The 21,295-nt window shown below is 34.6% G+C and overlaps 1 protein-coding gene across 1 annotated transcript in view; it reads left to right on the top strand.

The window, feature by feature from the left end:
* The first annotated feature begins 260 nt into the window (after positions 1-260).
* The window catches only part of SH2D1B (SH2 domain containing 1B), a 34,299-nt gene continuing 13,264 nt past the window's right edge, over positions 261-21,295 (top strand). Inside the window, exon 1 of the mRNA XM_003767370.2 lies at positions 261-394. Within this exon, the coding sequence (XP_003767418.1) occupies positions 261-394 (134 nt within the window). The remainder of the gene's footprint in view (positions 395-21,295) is intronic.

Raw genomic sequence — 21,295 nt, 5'->3', positions numbered from 1 at the left:
GAGTTCCATAACTTTTTTTTTTTAAACTCAAAGCATTCATTTACTAAACATTATATGGGTTCTTTAATTTTATGAAGAGGTAGTGGTCATTTTATCACCCTCACTTTATGTATTTCCTGTATCAGGCCAGGACTCACCCTCCCCAATACACTTCACACATGCATTGCTCAACACTGTTGTCAAAATATACATATATGGATGCAGCTGTTTACACAGCTGGGTCACGGCTCTTCGGCTGCAGGAATCACCGAGCTCCCTCCATGGACCTACCCTACTACCATGGCCCTCTCAAGAAACAAGACTGTGAGACCATACTACTCCAGGAGGGGATAAATGGCAAGTTTCTCTTACGAGACAGTGAGTCAGTACCAGGAGCTCTGTGTCTCTGTGTCTTGTAAGTGGTTTCTGTTCTTTGCTTCTGTATTGTATCCACTGCTTGAGGTCGCTTCCAGACTTAGCATCCTAGAATTTTCTAAGATCAATCAAATAAGAATAGAGTAGCAGTGAACTTGGGAAATCCCAGAGGGAGAGAAATGACTAAAAACCACCAGTGAGAAATAGGAAGGAAGGCAGAGGGCTCTTATTATAGTGAGCTATCGTCTTTGTAGAAATGAGCTTGCCTTGTAATATCAAGAACGCTTTGATTGTATTCTTGTTTCTGATACATCCTAGTTCTGGACCCTTTGCAAAATCATCTTCTAAATCTCTTAGTGCTCCCGGTACCTCTTTAAATTACATCATATATTTGAAATTTGCTGATTTGGATCAGTGGAGGAAGTGTCTGTACTAGGAGTTGATAATATCACAAATCTAAAATGAAAAACAACAATCAAGATAAATTCAATTACTATCCATTGAATTCATCTATTCTATTTGAGGAAACAACATGTACATATGCAATTATATGCCAATTATAGTCAAAGTAAATATTAAACAACTGGGGAGGTTAGGCAACAGAGGGAAATAAGAACATGCCTCATTTAGGAGCTGAGCTTTGGATTCTAAGAGGAAGATGTGAGGAAGGAGTGTGTTTTAGGCATGGAAGACAGCTTATTCAAAGGTTCAAGGACAGCAGATGGATCATAGATGGACTCTACAAGTAATTTGTCTGTATGGCATAGCTCAGAATACAGAAAGATTCTGGTATGGAGAGTGGGAGAAAGGATTCTCTCTCTCCTGGACATATGCTTATTTCATAATTTAAGGGTCTCACCCCAGATTCAGTCTTGCACTGATAATGCCTTAGCTAGTAAAAAACTTCAAAGACAGTGACATTTCTAAATAGTATCATTTATTCAAATGATTCAATGGATATTTACGGAATGCTAGAGGATGTGGGATGCTCTGTGTCAGTCAGATACTTTGTGGAAATATAAAAATGAAAGTACTCTAATCTCATATGATCCTCACTTCAGCCCTGTGCTATGGATACTGCAAGTTTATTATTATTATTATTAACTCCATTTTACAGATTTAGAAAGTGAGATTTGGAGAGCTTAAGTCATTTGTCCAAAGTATTAGAGACAGTGCTTTCAACCAGATTTTCTGACTCCAAGCCTAGGACTCTTTTCTTTCTGTAATTCTCCCCTGCCTTTTTTCTCACGGTGCTTTTTATATTCTATGATTTAAACCAGAAATGCCAAGCTAATGGAACAGTTCTATCTTGTTGAAGGCATTCCTTCAAGCAAAGTTTAGAAAGAAATTTTGAGTTAATTAGTATATGTCCCTCACTTTCTCTCCCCCCTCTCTATAAAAAGAGGAAGTACTTACTGATTACTAGGTTTAACGTAAGTCTCTTTTTTATTAAGCTACATTGGAAGATGGGTTTTTGTGGCCAGCCTATATAGGCTATAATTTCTCTCTCTCTCTTTTTATTTAATAATATTTTATTTTTTCTAGTTAAACTTAAAGATAATTTTCAACACTGATTTTTATAACATTTTGAATTTGAAGTTTTTCTTTCTCTCTCCTTTCCCTCTCCTCTCCCCTATACAACAAACAATCTAATATAGGCTATACATGTACAATCATGTTAAGCATATTTTTGTTAAACATATTTTCATACTAATCTTGTGCAAAAAGAATCAGAGCAAAGGGGAAAAAACATAAGAAAAGAAACAAATTTTTAAAAGTGAAAATAGTATGCTTCAATCTATATTCTGTCTCCATAGTTCTTTCTCTGATTGTGGATAGCATTTTTCATTGCAAGTCTTCTGGAATTGTTTTGGACCACCGTATTGCTGAGAAGAGCTAAGTCCATCATAATTGATCATTACACAATGTTTCTGTTACTGGGTACAATGTTCTCCTGGTTCTGCTCACTTCTTTCAGTATCAGTTCACCTAAGTCTTTCCAGGTTTTTCTGAAATCAGTCTGCTCATTCTTTTTTATAGCACAATAGTCCATTATATTCACATAGCATAACTTATTCAGCCATTCCCCAATTGATGGGCATCCCTTTAATTTCCAATTTTTGCCACCACAAAGAGTGTTATGTAGCTCATAATTTTATGGGAAATTATATTCTAAGAAAATAGCAAACTTTAAAATATTTAACCATCCATATAGGACAACTATATTTTTATAATTTTACATCAAACTGATACCTTTTGTTTTTGTTGCAAATAACATTTCCATTCATTGAATTGTCATGGCATAATGAGAGACTTCTGGGTCCTCTAAGCAGATAAATTGCAGATAATGCAGTTTTAGTGATAGCAGTTATGGAGCCAATAGGAAAGATCTCTCCTATGATGCCATATGCCCAAGATGAAAGATGTATTCAAACTCCACTTCTGACATTTACCATAACAATGATGTAGGATAAGTCTCTTAAACTCTATGGATTTTAAGTGACAGAGATAATTTTCACCTCTGTTGAGGAAGAATTTCCCCAGGGAGTTATTCTCAGATACTTTATTTCCATCTTCACATTCATATCATCATATGTGAATCTTGCCAGCATGGAAACAGAGCTATTACCTTTGTGTAATGATAGCAGAACTGATCTTTAATCAGAGGGCCTGATTCTAACACAAATTTAGCGATCCTGGGTAAGGTACTTAATCTTGTTGTCCAGTGCAAACTGATTTGAAGGAAAAAAAACTAAACTGAAAAATAAGTCCAGGAGTGATAACTTAAGAATTACTGAACTATCTTAAAGCCATGATCATAAAAAGAGCTTCAACATAATTCATGAAATTATAAAGGCAAATTGCCCCAACATCTTAAATTCAATGGAGAGAATAAAAATTGAAAGAATCCACCAATCAATTCATGAAAATAATGCCAAAATGGAAACTCCCAGAAATATTATAGCTTAATTCCAGAGCTCCCAGATCAAGGAAAAAATACTACAATCAGCCAAAAATAAAGACTCCAAATATCATGGGGTCACAGTCAGGATCAAAAACTATTTAGCAGCTTTCATGTTAAAGACTGAAGGGCTTGGACTATAATATTCCACAAGTCAAAGAAACTCGAATCACAACTAAGAATATAATCTGTCCAGCAAAATTGAATATAATCCTTCAGAAGAAAAAAAATTAATATTTAATGAAATAAAGGGCTTTCAAGCATTCCTGAGAAAAGGACCAGATCTGAAGAGAATATCTGAGATTCAAACACAAGGCTCAAAAGAAGCATAAAAGGGAAACACAAAAGATCATAAAGGATTTAATAAAGTTAAATTATTTACATTCATATATGGGAAGATAATACATGTGAGTCCTAAGAACTTTATCATTGTTAAAAGTTAGAGTCTACATAGATAGAGGGCATGAGTGTGAATCAATTATATTGGGATGATTTTTAAAAGTGAAAGTGTGAAAGGGAAGGATGTACTAAAAGAAGGGAATGGGAAAGTATAATGGGGTCATTTTTCTCACAGTGTATAAGAAAGAACGTTTATAGTGGAGGAGAAAATGTGGATGAAGGTAGCAGTCAATGCTTGAACATTGCATTCATCAGAATTGGTTCAGAGGGCAGAATATAGATTTAGATATGTTTGTATGTATGTATGTATACACACATTCAATTAAGTAGAAAATCTGTCATACTAAACAAGAAATAGAAAGGGAAGGAGATATAGAAAATAGAGGACAATTGTGTGTGTGTGTGTGTGCGCACATGTGCATGTTTATATGAAGGGAAATAGGGGAGGGAGGAATGGAGGGGGAGAGAGAGGGAGAGAGGAAGAGGGAGAAGGAGAGAGGAGAATAGTTTAAAGGAGTCAGTGGTCAGATGCAAAATAAGCTTTTGAGGGAAAAAGAGAGAGAAGAATAAACAGAAGAAAATAGGCAGGATTGAAGCACATAGTTAGTAATCATAACTGGGAATGGGATGAGGTTACCCATAAAACCAAAGCAGATAAAAGAATAGATTAGAAACTAGAATCCAAAAATATGTAGTTCTCAAGAGACATACTTTAAACGGAAAGATACCCAAAAAGTTCAAATAAGGGGCTAGAGTTGACTCTATTAAGTTGACTCTATTACCCTTCAGTTAAAGTAGAAAAAAAGGCAGGGGTAGCTCTCATCATTTCAGAAAAAGCAAAAATCAACCTAATTAAAAGAATTAATCAAGGAAATTACAGTTTGATTTGAAAGGTACCATAAACAATGATGTAATATAAAAATATTTACAGCAAGTTTCTCTGATAAAGGCCTCATTTCTCAAATATATAAGGAAGTGATTCACATTTACAAAAAATAAGAATCATTCTCCAATTGATTAGATGGTCAAAGGGCATGAACAGTCAGCTTTTAGAAGAATAAATCAAATTTATCTACAGTCGTATGTAAAAAATGCTCTAAATCACAATGATTAGAGAAATGATTAGAGAAAGGTACTATCTCATACCTATCAGAAATGACAAATACTGGAAGGAATGAGAGAAAATAGGTATACTAATACAGGTGGAATTGTAAATTGCTTCAATGATTCTGGACAGATTATTGCTGGTTAAATAGACTTGTAATCACTAGCATAAAGATGAAAATTGAATGCATGAGCTGATGAAATCATCAATCAAAATATAATAGAAGGAGAAGAAAAAGAGCCTAGAGTTGGGGGATACCTACAGTTAGTAGCCATAACCTTGATGAAGATCTAACAAAGAAAACTGAGAGGAGCAATAAGACAGGTCAGGGTGGAAACTGGATAGAATTGTCTAACAAAAACCTAGAAAATGAGAGTATCGAGTAAGGATGATGAGCACTATTTTTTCTCTTTTTAGAGAATTTATTAGTTTTTGACATAATAAACAGTGTAAAAAGCTACAGAAGAATCAAGAAGAGTGAGGATTGAGAAAAAGGCTTTGGATTTGGTGATTAGTAAATCAATGATAACTTTGGAGAGAGCTGTTTAAATTGAATGATGAGATCAAAAGCCAGAAAGCAGAGTTAAGAAGTAAGAATAAAGGAGGTGGAAACACTGAATATAGATGGTCTTCTCAAGACATTTATCCAAAAAAGGGAGGAAAGTTCTGGGATAGTGGGGATAGACAGATCAAGTGAGGCTTTTTGGAGGACAAGGAAGACATGAGAATGTTTGTAGGCTGTAGGGAAGGAGCCAATAGATAGGAAAATACTGAAGATAAGTGAATAGAGATTATAGAGGAAGCAATGTACTGGAGGAGATGGGTTGGAATAAGATCATTTGTGCATGGAAAGAAGTTAGCCTTGGAAAGGAGATGGGTCATCTCTTTGTGAGTGGTAGGGATAAAGGAGAAGATAGTAGCAAAACGTATATAAGTGATGTGAAATGAGAAGGAAGGTAAAAGATAAAGAGACTGAGAGGTTTGAGAAGGCATGAAAAGATTTCGAAAAACTACTATGGTATCAGAGAACAGATTGAGATGATTGAAAGTGCAGTTGAGATTGTGTTACATCAATTTATACTGGAACTAGTCATAATGAATTTGTGATTTTCTATAGCTGGTTCATAGTTTGTGTGAAGTGAACAAAAATAAAGGCAATAGATGCTGGGAATAATCCAAAACTGAGGCATAGAAGGTCAAAATCTTTCATATGATAAGGGACCAGGGACTTAAGAGAAGTGGATGAATCTTTTTCTTCCTTTAATTCGTTTTCCACACAGTTTTCAAAATACTGTCCCCAAGGTATAGCCCCGATCATGTCATTCCCCACAACAAAATGATTAATTACTTTCCCTTTTCAACCCAGCTTTTGAGGCTTCCTCAAATCCATGTCCCATATATTTCATATTATGCATTTTGTATTGCACACAGTCTAACTTCTTCCCAAACTTGTTCTCCAGGCTCCTCTGCATTCACAGGAACCCTCTTATGACTTCAGTCCCAGAATGCACTGCCTGTCATTTCTACTGCTCAAAATTCTATTCAAGGCTGGGTTCATGATGCTTTTTCTGATCCCCCTACTTAGTAGTGATGTTTTTATATTAATATTTTCTTCCACCTGACATGTCCTTGCACTGTTCTTTTTTATTATTATAGCTTTTCAATTACAAGATATATGCATGGGTAATTTTTCAGCATTGACAATTGGAAAACCTTTTGTTCCAACTTTTCCCCTCCTCCCCCCCCCACTCCCTCCCCAAGATGGCAGGTAGACCAATACATGTTAAATATGTTAAAGTATATGTTAAATACAATATATGTATACATATCCATACAATTAATTTGCTGCACAAAAAAAAATCAGACTTAGAAATAAGGTAAAATTAACCTGAGAAGGAAATCAAAAATGCAGGTGAATAAAAACAGAGGTAGTGGAAATACTATGTTGTGATTCACACTCATATCCCAGAGTTCTTTCGCTGGGTGTAGCTGGTTCTCTTCATTATTGAACAAATGGAACTGATTTGGTTCATCTCATTGTTGAAGAGGGCCATGTCCATCAGAATTGATCATCATATAGTATTATTATATACAATGATCTCCTGGTTCTGCTCATTTCACTCAGCATAAATTCATGTAAGTCTCTCCAGGCCTTTCTAAAATTATCCTGCTGGTCATTTCTTACAGAACAATAATATCCCATAACATTCTTATACCACAATTTATTCAGCCATTCTCCAACTGATGGGCATCTATTCAATTTCCAGTTTCTAGCTGCTACAAAAAGGGCTGCCACAAACATTTTGGCACATAAAGGTCCCTTTCCCTTCTTTAAGATCTCTTTGGGATATAAGCCCAGTAGTTGTAAAAATATTTTCCCAGTTTATTGCTTCCCTTCTACTCTTGTCTGCATTAGTTTTGTTTGTATAAAAGCTTTTTAATTTGATATAATCAAAATTTTCTATTTTGTGATCAATAATGATCTTTAGTCCTTCTTTGGTCACAAATTCATTCCTCCTCCACAGGTCTGAGAGATAAACTATCCTATGTTCCTCTAATTTATTTATAATTTCATTCTTTATGCCTAGATCATGAACCTGTTTTGACTTTATCTTGGTGTATGGTGTTAAGTGTGGATCAATGCCTAGTTTCTGCCATATTAATTTCCAATTTTCCCAGCATTTTTTGTCAAACAGTGAGTTCTTATCCCAAAACCTGGGATCTTTGGTTTTGTCAAACACTAGATTATTAAAGTTATTGACTATTTTGTCTTGTGAACCTAACCTATTCCACTGATCAACTAATCTATTTCTTATCCAATACCAAATGATTTTGGTGACCACTACTTTATAATATAGGTTTAGATCTGGTATAATATAGTTTTAGATAGGTCACCTTCATTTTTTTTTCATTAGTTCCCTTGAAATTCTTGACCTTTGTTCTTCCAGATGAATTTTGCTGTTATTTTTTCTAGGTCATTAAAATAGTTTTTTTTTTTTTGGAGTCTGATTGGTATAGCACTAAATAAATAGATTAGTTTAGGTAGTTTGCCATTGTTATTATATTCACTTGACCTATCCAAGACCTTGAACTTTTCTTGTTTGTATACTTTGACATTCTAGTATCTACTACCACATTTTCCTTTCCCTCCTCCAAATGTGAACACACACAATAGCTTCTTGGGGTGCTTCATTTATGTTATTGGATCTTTAAGATCTAACACAATGCTTTGCATGAAGTAGGGATTTAATAAATGATTTCAGTTGAATTGAACTGAATAAATTCCAAAAGGCTGAACTAGGAAGCTGCAGAGAGGATTTAATTGTTGATATAAAATCACAATTAGAGCTGTCCTAGAGTAGATTGGGATGCCCCAGAAAATGCATTAGAGAGGCAAAGAAAAGTAACAGGATTAAGATTGTAGAGTAGTTGTTTATTAAAACAAGAACTGGGATCTGAGGGTGCCCCGGGGTTGAGACAGTTTCTTCTTCTCCTCCAGGTATATTAAAAGAGCTAAATCACTGACTACAAGAACAATCTTTTAGAGAGTGGAGGCAGACCTCTTAGGAGAAAGGAGCTGAATTTTCAGAGCCAATCAATATATTTTTTTAAATGGTTAATATTTTTGTTTTTTTTTTTCACTATCCATGTTTGAAACAAGGTCTTTGTTTTTATTGTTTTTTTTTAAATGAAGGAATGAGAAGGGAGGAGGGAGTGAGAGAAGATGCATATAATCTTCATCAGGCACATTGTACCTATACCATTCACCCATCCACATCCATCCCTTTCTAAATTCCACTTCATCCTCACATCCCCACAGTGTCCTTGCCTACTTTTAATCAACCTTCCCAAGAATGAATTCCATATCTGGTATTTGTTCATCTAAAACCAAGACTGGGAGAAACATGAATGTGACTACCTCTATATTAAATTTTTTTCTTTAGTCAATATCATTTATTCTTCCTATAAACCTTAGTGGTCCCAATGCAGATCTCTTAGTTTCAGTTGTGGGGTGGTAGAATCAAAGTTGCCTATCACATATTTGATAGGTACCCAGGTTCTTTACCATCATCACTGGAGTGCTGAGTCTCATCACCTTCGCCTTGCTGAAACTTTTAGAGGAAATCTTGGCTGAGTTTTAGTCTTCTGTGTTCATCCCAGTTAAGAGTGCAGTCTACAATCTATTTGTTTATGTATTTTCCTGAAGAAGTTTTAGTCTAAGGGGGCTGAGTGATTCCTACTTCAGTTTATTCTTTCTTTTTCGCATTGATTGAAACAAGCTGTAATCTCTGCCATGTAAAGGACAAAATTTCTGAATTTTGCATACTTGTATCAGTCTATCCTGCAACTATGACAGAAGCTAATAATAATAGGCAGCATATATATGTATGTATATATATATTACATTAAGTTTTATTAAGCATTTTACAAATATTATCTCAGTTTATCTACACAATAATCCTGGGAGATAGGTAATATTACTACTCCATTTTCCAAAAAGAAATAGAAGTAGATCGTGGTTAAATGATATGTGCAGAGTCATCCTCTAATAAATTTCTGAGGCTGGATTTGAACTGAGGTCTTTCTGGATCCATCATGGTCATTGGTGATATTAAGATCTCTCTTATATACTTCATTTGTGCATTCTAACCACCTCTTTTAATTACTGATTAATTACTAATTTAATTAATTACTCCCAGACATATGAGAGAATGAAGTCAAGATCTTAGTGCACATTGCTAACAATAAGGTTAGTGGAGGTCATAGAATTCCACTTGAGGTATTTGAAAACCTAAAAGATGATGCTGTTAAGGTGCTACACTCCGTCTGCCATAAAATTTGGAAAACCCAACAGTGACTAGTAGATTGGAAAAGATCAGTTTATATCCTAATCCCAAGGAAGGACAATGCTAAAGTATGCTCAAATTACCAAACAATTGCACTCATTTCACACGCAAACAAGGTTATGCTTAAAATCTGGAAAGCTAGACTTCAGTAATATGTGAATTGGGAATTATTAGAACTGGCCAGCTTTTGAAGAGGCTGATGAACTAGTGACCAAATTGCCAACATACACTGGATTATGGAGAAAGGAAGAGGATCCCAGAAAAACATATACTTCTGCTTCATTAATTACACTAAAGCCTTTGTGTGGATCACAACAAAATGTGACAAGGGATATGAGATTATATGAGATGAGAGTACCAAATCATTTTACTTGTCTCCTGAGGAATGGGCCACAAAGCAATAGTTAGAAACAAATATGGAACAATTGATTATTTTAAGATTGGAATAGGAGTACAACAAACCTATGTTTTTCACCTTATTTATTTAACTTATATGCAGAGTATACTGTGCAAAATGCCAGACTGGATGAATCAAAAGTCTTGTTTGAATCAATAGATTGCTAGAAGAAATACCAATAATCTCAAATATGCAGATGATACCACTCTGATGGCAGAAAGCAAAGAAGAATTAAGAAGCCTCTCAATGAGAGTGAAAGAAGAAAGTATAAATGCTGGCTTGACACTTAATGTCAAAAAAAAAATTAAGATCTTGACAACTGCTCCCATCACTTCCTGGCAACAGAAAAATAAAAATGGAAGTAAATCCGATTTTACATTCTTGGACTAAAAGATCACTGCAGGCAGCAGTTGTAGCCATGAAGTTAAAAGATACTTGCTCTTTGGAAGGAAAGCTATGGCAAATTTTAACAGCATTTTAAAAAGCAGAGATATCACCTTGCAGACAAAGGTCTGTATGGTCAAAGCTATAGTTTTTCCAATAGCAATGTAAGGTTATAAGAGTTGAATTATAAAGAAATCTGAGCATCAGAGAATTAATAATTTTGGTCTATGGTGCTGGAGAATATTTCTAAGAACTTCTTGGACATAAGAAGGCCAAATAAATCTATAATTAAAGAAATTCAATCAGGCTATTCCCTGGAAGGTCAAATACTAAAGCTAAAGCTTAAATACTTTGGGCACACAATGAGAAGATAGGACACATTGAAAAAGAGTCTGATATGAAAGACTAAAGGCAAAAGCAAAAGGAAATGGCAAAGGATGAGATGGATAGATAGAGTCAAGGAAACCATGAACATGAATTTGGACAGACTTTGAGAAATAGTTGAGTATAGAAGCACTTGACATGCTATGATCTATGTAGTTATAAAGTTATAGAGTGAACAATTGAGCAATGCTACAGCAACAATTTCTTGAATCCAGGTCCGAAATTTTGTTCAAGATAGAGGTGAAAAAAATCTTTAAATTCCAAATAGATTTAGATAAGGGGACGGTGGCCTTCTGAACCACTTCTCTTTCACTTAGAGCCTCTGTTTGTTGAGCTAGATTAATGTGTTTTCCTCAGAGATTTTTTGGATGTATGTTAGTTACCTACTTATCTGATAGATTTAGTTAACTCTAGAAAAAGAGAGTGGCTAGACCCTGTTTTCCTCTAGCTGGAGTTCTCAAAATATATATAGTGCATCATATAAGAAACTACTGATCATTTGAACATGTTTAGTATGGCTTCATTATCCCACAGCTAGTCTTCCCTTTATCATCATCTTCTGTGGTGTTATCTCCAATCTCTTTACCTGTCTTGACTATTGTTTCACCTCCCTGATAAACGCTTAAAAATTTGATGCAACCTATTGCAAAAATAGGGCTGCATGTCCTCAAAGTGCACTGGCTATGTAAGGCAGTGTTCATGAACTTCTTATTCCTTTTTTTTTTTCTTTTTTTTTTTTTTTTGCTGCGGCAATTGGGGTTAAGTGACTTGCCCAGGGTCACACATCTAGGAAGTGTTAAGTGTCTGAGGCCAGATTTGAACCCAGGTCCTCCTGACTTCAGGGCCAGTGCTCTATTTATTACACCAACTAGCTGTCTCTTCTCATTCCCTTTCTTGCTGTCTTCCAGGATCTGATGCATGTCATTCTGGCACTACTGCAAGAAGTTGTACCAGTCAGCTTTCTAATTCTTTTTGTCCTGGTAGGGTCAGTATCCCTTTAAAATTTTAGATTCTTCCAAGGCAAGAATGGTAGCCCATTTTGGATGTGATTTCATCAGTACTGTGCATACAGCCAGAACTCAATATTGTCATAGGGACTCTATGTTTTTAGTTATAGCGACAGTGCTTGGATCCTGAAGACACACTGTTGATGGTGAGAGAATGAAGCAGCAGACTCCTTCCTCCACCCCCATGTGTTTGTTTGGATCAATTTACAGACTACTTTCATAGACATTTCATAGAATTCCTTGAACACTCAGAGCTCCAGCCAAACTGGTCAATGTGGTGTCTTCTGGACTCAACATCCATCCCATTGCTCACTATTTCACTTTTGTATAGACTGTCACGGAATGTGTTCCTTCCTCACTTTTCCTTCTCAAAATGGTTAACTTCCTTCAAGACTTGCTACCTCTTACAAGAAGCTTTTTCTGACCATCTTAGATGTTAGTACTTTCAACTTTTAAATGTTGTCTTACTTCTCTTTGTAAATATTATATCCCTCTTGTAGGATATGTTTCTTGACTTTGGGAACTGTTTTTCATTTTTTCTTTCACTTTCCTGCACCTAACTTAGTGCCTTGCAATCAACCAATTAGTATTTATTAAGCATCTTATAAGTACCATACACTGTGATAAGTACTGGAGATTCAAAGAAAAACAAAAGGCAATCTCTGCTCTTAAGGAGCTCACAGTCTAAGGCATATAATAGGCACTCGATAACTTACATATTTTAATGGATCTGTGATCTGGCTCCTACTGGATTCCACAGCCATTTTTCAGGGGAACAAACTGTATGAAGCTGTGACCTGGCAATTGCCTCTCTAGGAGCAATAGACGCCATCTTCTCAATAACTGTACCTGCTGAAGACTCAGGCAAGAAAGTTCTCACCATCTAAGTCCTTGATAATGTCAAATGGTTTCAATGTCAGCAATGTGTATGGTTTTATTAATGAAATGACAGGAAAGATATACTCCCTTCTGCTTTTCTGCCATGGTTGAAGGGACACAGCATCTTTTCATTTGTCTTGAAATGTGGCAGCAGTATAAATGGTGTAGTGGAAGAAATGTCTTATCTCTTCAACAGTATAGTCCAGGGGTCCTCAAACTTTTTAAATAGGGGTCCAGTTCACTGTCCTTCAGACTGTTGGAGGGCTGGACTATAGTAAAAACAAAAACTTCATAGCCCTGGGTGAGGGGGATAATTGTTTTTTTTTATTTTAAATTTATTTATTTTTTATTATAACTTTTTATCGACAGAGCCCATGCCTGGGTAAATTTTTTTTTACAACATTATCCCTTGCACTCACTTCTGTTCCAACTTTTCTCCTTCCTCCCTTCACCCCCTCCCCCAGATGGCAAGCAGTCCTATACACGTTAAATATGTCACGGTGTATCCTAGATACAATATATGTGTGCAGAACTGAACAGTTCTCTTGTTGCACAGGAAGAATTGGATTCAGAAGGTAAAAAATAACTTGGGAAGAAAAACAAAAATGCAAGCAGTTAACATTCATTTCCCAGTGTTTTTTCTTTGAGTATAGCTGCTTCTGTCCATCCTTGATCAATTGAAACTGAGTTAGATCTCTTTGTCAAAGAAATCCATTTCCATCAGAATACATCCTCATACAGTATCGTTGTTGAGGTATATAATGATCTCCTTGTTCTGCTCATTTCACTTAGCATCAGTTCATGTAACTCTCGCCAATCCTCTCTGTATTCATCCTGCTGGTCATTTCTTACAGAACAATAATATTCCATAACATTCATATACCACAGTTTACTCGACCATTCTCCAATTGATGAGCGTCCATTCATTTTCCAATTTCTAGCCACTACAAACAGGGCTGCCACAAACATTTTGGTACATACAGGTCCTTTTCCCTTCTTTAGTATCTCTTTGGGGTATAAGCCCAGTAAAAACACTGCTGGATCAAAGGGTACGTACAGTTTGATAACTTTTTGAGCATAGTTCCAAATTGCTCTCCAGAATGGCTGGATGTATTCACAATTCCACCAACAATGTGCCAATGTCCCTGTTTTCCCACATCCCCTCCAACATTCTGCATTATCTTTCCCTGTCGTTCTAGCCAATCTGACAGGTGTGTAGTGGTATCTTAGAGTTGTCTTAATTTGCATTTCTCTGATTAATAATGACTTGAAGCATCTTTTCATATGGCTAGAAATAGTTTCAATTTCTTTGTCTGAGAATTGTCTGTTCATATCCTTTGACCATTTATCAATTGGAGAATGGCTTGATTTTTTATAGAGTCAATTCTCTATATATTTTGGAAATGAGGCCTTTATCAGAACCTTTGACTGTAAAAATGTTTTCTCAGTTTATTGTTTCCCTTCTAATCTTGTCTGCATTAGTTTTGTTTGTACAAAAACTTTTCAATTTGATATAATCAAAATTTTCTATTTTGTAGTCAATAATGATCTCTAGTTCTTCTTTGGTCATAAATTCCTTCCTCTTTCACAGGTCTTAGAGGTAAACTATCCTATGCTCTTCCAACTTATTTATAATCTCATTCTTTATGCCTAGGTCATGAACCCATTTTGACCTTATCTTAATGTATGGTGTTAAGTGTGGGTCAATGCCTAGTTTCTGCCATACTAATTTCCAATTTTCCCAGCAATTTTTGTCAAATAATGCATTCTTATCCCCAAAACAGGGGTCTTTGGGTTTGTCAAACACTAGATTATTAAAGTTATTGGCTGTTTTGTCCTTTGAACCTAACCTATTCCATTGATCAACTAGTCTATTTCTTAGCCAATACCAGATGGTTTTGGTAACTGCTGATTTATAATACAATTTTAGATCTGGTATAGCCAGGCCACTTTCATTTAATTTTTTTTTTCACCAATTCCCTTGAAATTCTTGACCTTTTGTTTTTCCATATGAACTTTGTTTTTATTTTTCCTAGGTCATTAAAATTGTTTTTTGGGAGTCTGATTGGTATAGTGCTAAATAAATAGATTAGTTTAGGTAGTATTATCATCGTTATTATATTTGCTCGCCCAATCCAAGAGCATTTAATATTTTTCCAGTTGGTTAGATCAGACTTAATTTGTGTGGAAAGTGTTTTGTAGCTTTGCTCATAAAGTTTCTGATTTTCCCTTGGCAGATAGATTCCTAAATATTTTATACAATCAGTAGTTACTTTAAATGGAATTTCTCTTTGTAACGCTAACTGTTAGGTTTTGTTAGTGATATATAAGAATGCTGATGACTTATGTGGGGTTTATTTTGTATCCTGCAACTTTGCTAAAAGTGTGGATTGTTTCTAATAACTTTTTAGTTGAATCTCTGGGGTTCTCTAAGTATACCATCATATCATCAGCAGAGTGATAATTTGGTTTCCTCATTCCACTTTTCCTTTAATCTTTTCTCCTCTTACCGCTAGCATTTCTAATACAATATTAAATAAACTTGATAATTGGACAACCTTGTTTCCCCTGATCTTATTGGGAATTTTTGGTTTATCCCATTAATATTGCTTACTGATGATTTTAAAAGCTGCTACTTTTTTTTAAGGAAAATCCATTTTTCCTTACTCAAGTGTTTTTTAAAAAATGGGTTATTTTCAAATGCTTTTTTTTTTAGATTATCATTGGTTTTTGTTAATTTGGTTATTAATATAATTATACTGATAGTTTTCCCAATATTGAACCACCCCCATTCCTGGTTAAGTTATTGATTATTTATTTTTCCCAATATTTTTAATTTTTCAATACATTTGATTTTGATTTTTCTTGGGGTTTCTATAATTTTTCCTTGTTTTTAATTGGTTTAATTAAACCATTCTTGGTCAAAAGGGTTTAGGAATTTTAATTTTTTTTTCTTTTTAAAGATTGGGCTAAATTTTTTTGGTAAAATTAAATAAATTTGGGTTTTTTTAATTGATTATAATTTTTTGCCCTTTTTTGAAAGGGACTATTTCTTTATTCCTCCTTTTAAATTCTTAATTTTAAGTATATTATTTCCTTTTTAAATTTTTCCAAAAGTTCAAAAATTTTTTTTTTAACCCCTCTTATTGGTAAAGTTCTTTTTTTTTTAAACTCAATTTATTTTTTTCTCCTTTTTTTAAAATCAATTTAAAAGTTTAAATTTTTTTTTTTTTTATAAAACCAATCTTGTTTTTTTTATTAATAATTTTTCTTTAAATTAAATTTCCCTTTTATTTTGAATTTCAATTTGTAATTTTTTTTAATTTGGTTTTTTTATTTTAATTTTAAAAGTAATTATTATTTCTTTTCCTTTTTATTAATAACCCTTTTGTTAAAATTTTTTATTGCTTTGTGAAAAAATTTTTTTTTCTCATTTATTTTTAAATTATTAATTGGCAAATTTGTGAGTTATTTAGTTTAAAAAACTTTTTTGTATATTTCCCCAATTTTTTGAATTATTTTTATTATTTGTCTTTAAAAACTTTTTATTTTGTTTGATTTAATTTTATCTTTTAAATAATGGCAATTTTGAGGTTTATAATTTTGGGAAATTCCCTTTCTTCCTTTGTTTTCTAATTTAATCCTAATTTTTTATATTTTACCTCTTTAATTTCTTTCTTAATTGTTTTGTGATTTGATTTATCTAAATCTGAGAGTGCAAGATTGAGATCTCCCGTGATTATAGTTTTGCTGTGTATTTTTTCTCACAACTTTCCTAACTTCTCCTTTAGGAAGTTAGATGCTATACCATTTGGTGCATATATGTTTAATATTGATATTGCTTCATTGTCTATAGTACCCTTCAGCAAGATATAGTTTCTTTCCTTATCTCTTTTAATTACATCAATTTTTGCTTTTGCTTGATCTGAGATAAGGATGGTTACCCCTGCTTTTTTGACTTCACCTGAAGCATAATAGATTCTGCTCCAGCCTTTTACCTTTACTCTGTATGTATCTCCCTGTTTTAAATGTGTTTCCTGTAAACAACATATTGTAGGGTTCTGAGTTTTGATCCAGTCTGCTATCCAACTCCTCTTTATGGGAGAGTTCATCCCATTCACATTTACAGTTAAAATTACTAATTCTGTATTTCCTGCCATCCTAATATCCCCAGATTATGCTTTTCTTTTTCTTACCCCCCTTCTCCCCTTCCCTAGTATTAAACTTATTGGTCCTACTTGTATCACGCAGCTCTCCCTCTTTAGGATCCCTCCCTCCTCTCTTTGAATCCCTTCCTCTTTCTTGTACCCTTCCCTTATTACTCTTTTTCCTTTTTCCTTTTCCTCTCCCACGTTTTAATGAGGTGGGAGAAGATTCTCTGTAAAACAAATATGTCGATTGTTTCCTCTTTGAGCCAACTCTGATGAGAGTAGGATTCACACAATGTTCCTCCCCATCTCTAAGTTCCTTCAGATATGATAGGTTTCCTTTGCCTTATCATTGCATGTAGTTTTCCTCTTTTTTTCTCCGTGAGGAGGATAATTGTCTTCAGCTGCCATATCTGGCCCATGGGCCGTAGTTTGAAGACTCCTGGTATAGTTCTTCAAATAAGAATAATAAAAATGATCATGATGATGATGATGGTGATGATAGTGCTTTAAGGTTTACAAAGCACTTTATCTGGTCCTCACAACAACCCTGTGAGGAAGATATGTATTTGCTCTGACAATTAATGATACTGTGGACAAATTCACTCCTCTGGATGTCAATTCTTCATCCAAAACATCAGGAACATTTTTGCCCCATTTATTTTATAGTTTAGCAATGATGTATGTAACTCTCTATCTGACAAATAATTGCAGATTGATGTACATATTCCCCCAATATGTACATAATTGACAAAATATTTATTAATGATGTTAGGAAACTAAAGCTAAAATGAATTGCTTCACTTCATCATAAACTTAGATAATTGATCGCCAATCAGAATGTTTTTGTAATTTGTAAACATCCTAAGGCATAAAAACCTACCAGAGGCCCCAGCTATCAAGTCTGCTTCTGGGTCACCTTCAGAAGTGATATCTACATGACTCACAGTCAGAGATTGGAGAATCCAGCACTTCTCTTGAAGTGCTGATTGATGGAGATTTGTCAAAACATCACTTTGAAGAGAGATCCAAGGGGTAGAGAAGGAACCTTATCACAAATCCTGAGACATGCTTCCTGAGGTCTTGAGGAATTAGGGTGATCATTAACACTGAGCACAGAGCTTGACACATAATAAATACTTAATAAATGCTTACTGACTTACTGACTAGACAAATCATGTTTCATGGGACAAAACATGTAAGGAAGCAGTATGATAGATGGGAAGGATTCCTGGACTTGGCGTCTTAAGATGTGGATTTGCTCTGACAATTAATGATATTGTAGACAAATTTACTCTTCTGGATGTCAATTTTTCTAAAACATCAGGAGCATTTTTGCCCCATTTATTTCATTGAGTTATTTGGTATAAAAGAAAATCCTTGGAAAACCAAAGGCATGTGAGTTGTCACCAGAAGTTTACTAGTAAATGTTTAACAATCAGTTTTCCATATCAAAAATGTACACATGACACATTTATAAGTTTAATTTGAATTATTAACCTTTCCTCCATTACTTTTTTTAAATATAGACCAGGGAGAGGGAACATCCATTCCATAGGCCATATAAGATCCACAAAACCATTTGGTCTGGCCCTGCCAAGGCAACCACAGGCAATGATGAGCTGAAAGCTAGGTACAACAACCTCCCACTGAGTGAGTTTTTAAGTTGATAATTTTGTGTGACTCACAAATGATATTATACATATTTAAAAGGCCTTTGGAAGAAAAAAGGCTCCCCACCCCCGCTCTAGATAATTAACAAAACAATAAATCAAGTCTTGATTTGAATGATGTGCCTATTTCTGACATGTAAATGTTCAAACTGAAAATTAAAAAATTGTCTCTGATTCTCTGGTTCAAGTTGGCTTTAACATAGAACTCTGGTCACCACTATCATCGTAAACACAAAATGTGGTATCGTATATATGAATGTGATCTGTTTTCCCTTTCCCTTATCTCTAGAGGCTGTTCCCCTATAATGATGCTCTCAAACTAGTTCATAAAGACCTTAAGGGAGCCTCCTGGGAGTCTGGCAGAAGTCTAGTTTTGTGGAACATCATCAATCAGCTCAGGAGTATGTGGAATTGAGAAGAAGCTACAGATGGCATTTCTAATATCTGTGTTCTCACAATGAGAGTGATGGAAAAGATTGGACATAAAGGCAGGAAATGACATAAAGAAATTTTGGCCAGCAACTTAGGTATTGCCCGGCTACATATGGTAACAATAGACAGGAAATGTTATTTGATGTGAAAAAATGATAAAACTGTGAGAGAACAAAACAGCCAACTTCAGTGCATAATAGAATAAAACTTTTTCTTGTGGCAATAAGGTTGCTCAGTAGAGTCTGGAGTCAGTGGGGAGGCCAAACACAAGTCTGTAAATTTGTTCTTCCAGTTATGGGAGGGGATTGATAGGGATGAGTAATCACATGGAGACTGGGGAAGTATGGTGGAGGCAGAGTATAGGCGAGCCCCTAGGATCTTATTAATTCAAAGATTTTTCCTCTTACAGAATTATCATATGCTTCCCAAACCATGGTGCTCTATCTTGGACTTCCTTCTTTCTTCCTTCTATACTCTCTTCGTGGCCTTACTCAATTTCTTTGAATTTAATTATTCTATATATAGAATGTATAGAATAGAATATATAGATGATTTCTAGATCTATGTGAATATCTAGACCTCTATCCAGAACTTTAGTCCCACATCAGAATTGGACATTTTGAATCCATAACCAGAGAAGGGACTGATTGTTTCTGAATACAGATTGAAGTATTCTCTCTGCTTCTCTGTCTCTGTCTTATTTTTGTTTTTTAATTTTACTTATTTTTATTTTTTTATTTTATTTTATTTACTTAATTTTTCTTGAGGGTTTGTTTTGGGGTTTTTTTTAGTATAGGTTTTTTTTAGATCTATATTTTCTTTCACAGCATGGAAATGTTTTGTACAACTTCATATGTGGTTTCTTAATGGTGGTTGGGGGTGGGGATAAGGGAGAGAATCTATAACTCAAAAGTTTTAAAAATAAATGTAAAAAATGTCAATGTAACTGAGGGAAATGTGAAATAAATTAATTTAATTAAAAAAAAGAATTGGACATTTCAGACTAGATGTCTTGTACATAACTCAAACTGAATATTTCTAAATAATAACCAATTGTCTTTTCCCTCAGTGCTACCACTCTTTCAAATTTCCCCATTTTGGTTAAAGATCTCCCTATTTTCCAGTCAGCTAGGCAGTGACACAGGACTTGAAGACTGCATATAAAGATGTGATCTGAGATTGGATATGGCTTGCTCCATCTCTGAGGGAGGACTATCTTCTTCCTTTGTGAGGATAGAGAAAGGCCCTCACTGGAAGAGGTATAGGAAAAGTCCAGGACTACAAGATAATGCGTGATGTTTCTTTATTCCAAGTAGTTAACAGACTAGAATTATATATTGTTCTCAAATATTTCACCTGGATTCAGAATGAGACCTTCTTCCTCATTACTCTTAAAAGGGGAAGTTAGCCCCAATTTACATTACACATTAATCTCTTTTCATCAAAATCTAGTGACACAAAAGATCATCACAAATAATGACTAGAATCCCAGACAGAAAATATCTTTAGTCATCAGTGTTATAACAACAAGGGTCAGTGGGTATGCCTAGGATCCATGGGCATCCTCAGATGCCTCAAAACAAAGGCTACCAGATTTATTCCCCCATATTGTATACATAAAAATGAGGATATTGAGGTCCAGAATGATTTCATGAATTGCCCAAGCTCATACACATAGGAAACTAAGATTCAAATGTAGACCTATTAACTCCAAAATCAAAATCCTTTAAACTAGACCACAAATCCAATCCTTTTAGAATTTAGATTTTAGACTTCATTTCTAAAATATATAGAGAACTGACTCAAATTTATAAGAATTCAAGCCATTCTCCAGTTGATAAATGGTCAAAGGATATGAACAGACAATTTTCAGATAAAGCAATTAAAACCATTCTAGTCATATGAAAAGGTGCTCTAAATCATTGTTGAACAGAAAAATGCAAATTAAGACAATTCTGAGATATCACTACACACCTGTCAGATTGGCTAAGATAACAGGAAAAAATAATGATGAATGTTGGAGGGGATGCGGGAAAACAGGGACACTAATACATTGTTGGTGGAATAGTGAACAGATTCAGCCATTCTGGAGAGCAATTTGGAACTATACTCAAAAAGTTATTAAACTGTGCATACCCTTTGACCCAGCTGTGTTTCTAGTGGGCTCATATCCCAAAGAGCTCTTAAAGGAGGGAAAGGGACCCACATGTGCAAAAATATTTGCAAAGGACTGTGTAGTGGCCAAAAACTGGAACCTAAGTGGATGCGCATCAATTGGAGAATGGCTGAATAAATTATGGTATATGAATATTATTGTTCTATAAG

Source organism: Sarcophilus harrisii, chromosome 4 (assembly GCF_902635505.1).
Source record: "Sarcophilus harrisii chromosome 4, mSarHar1.11, whole genome shotgun sequence".
NCBI lineage: Eukaryota > Metazoa > Chordata > Mammalia > Dasyuromorphia > Dasyuridae > Sarcophilus > Sarcophilus harrisii.
Note: the sequence above shows the minus strand (reverse complement) of the source record. Positions and strands in the feature narration are given on the sequence as shown.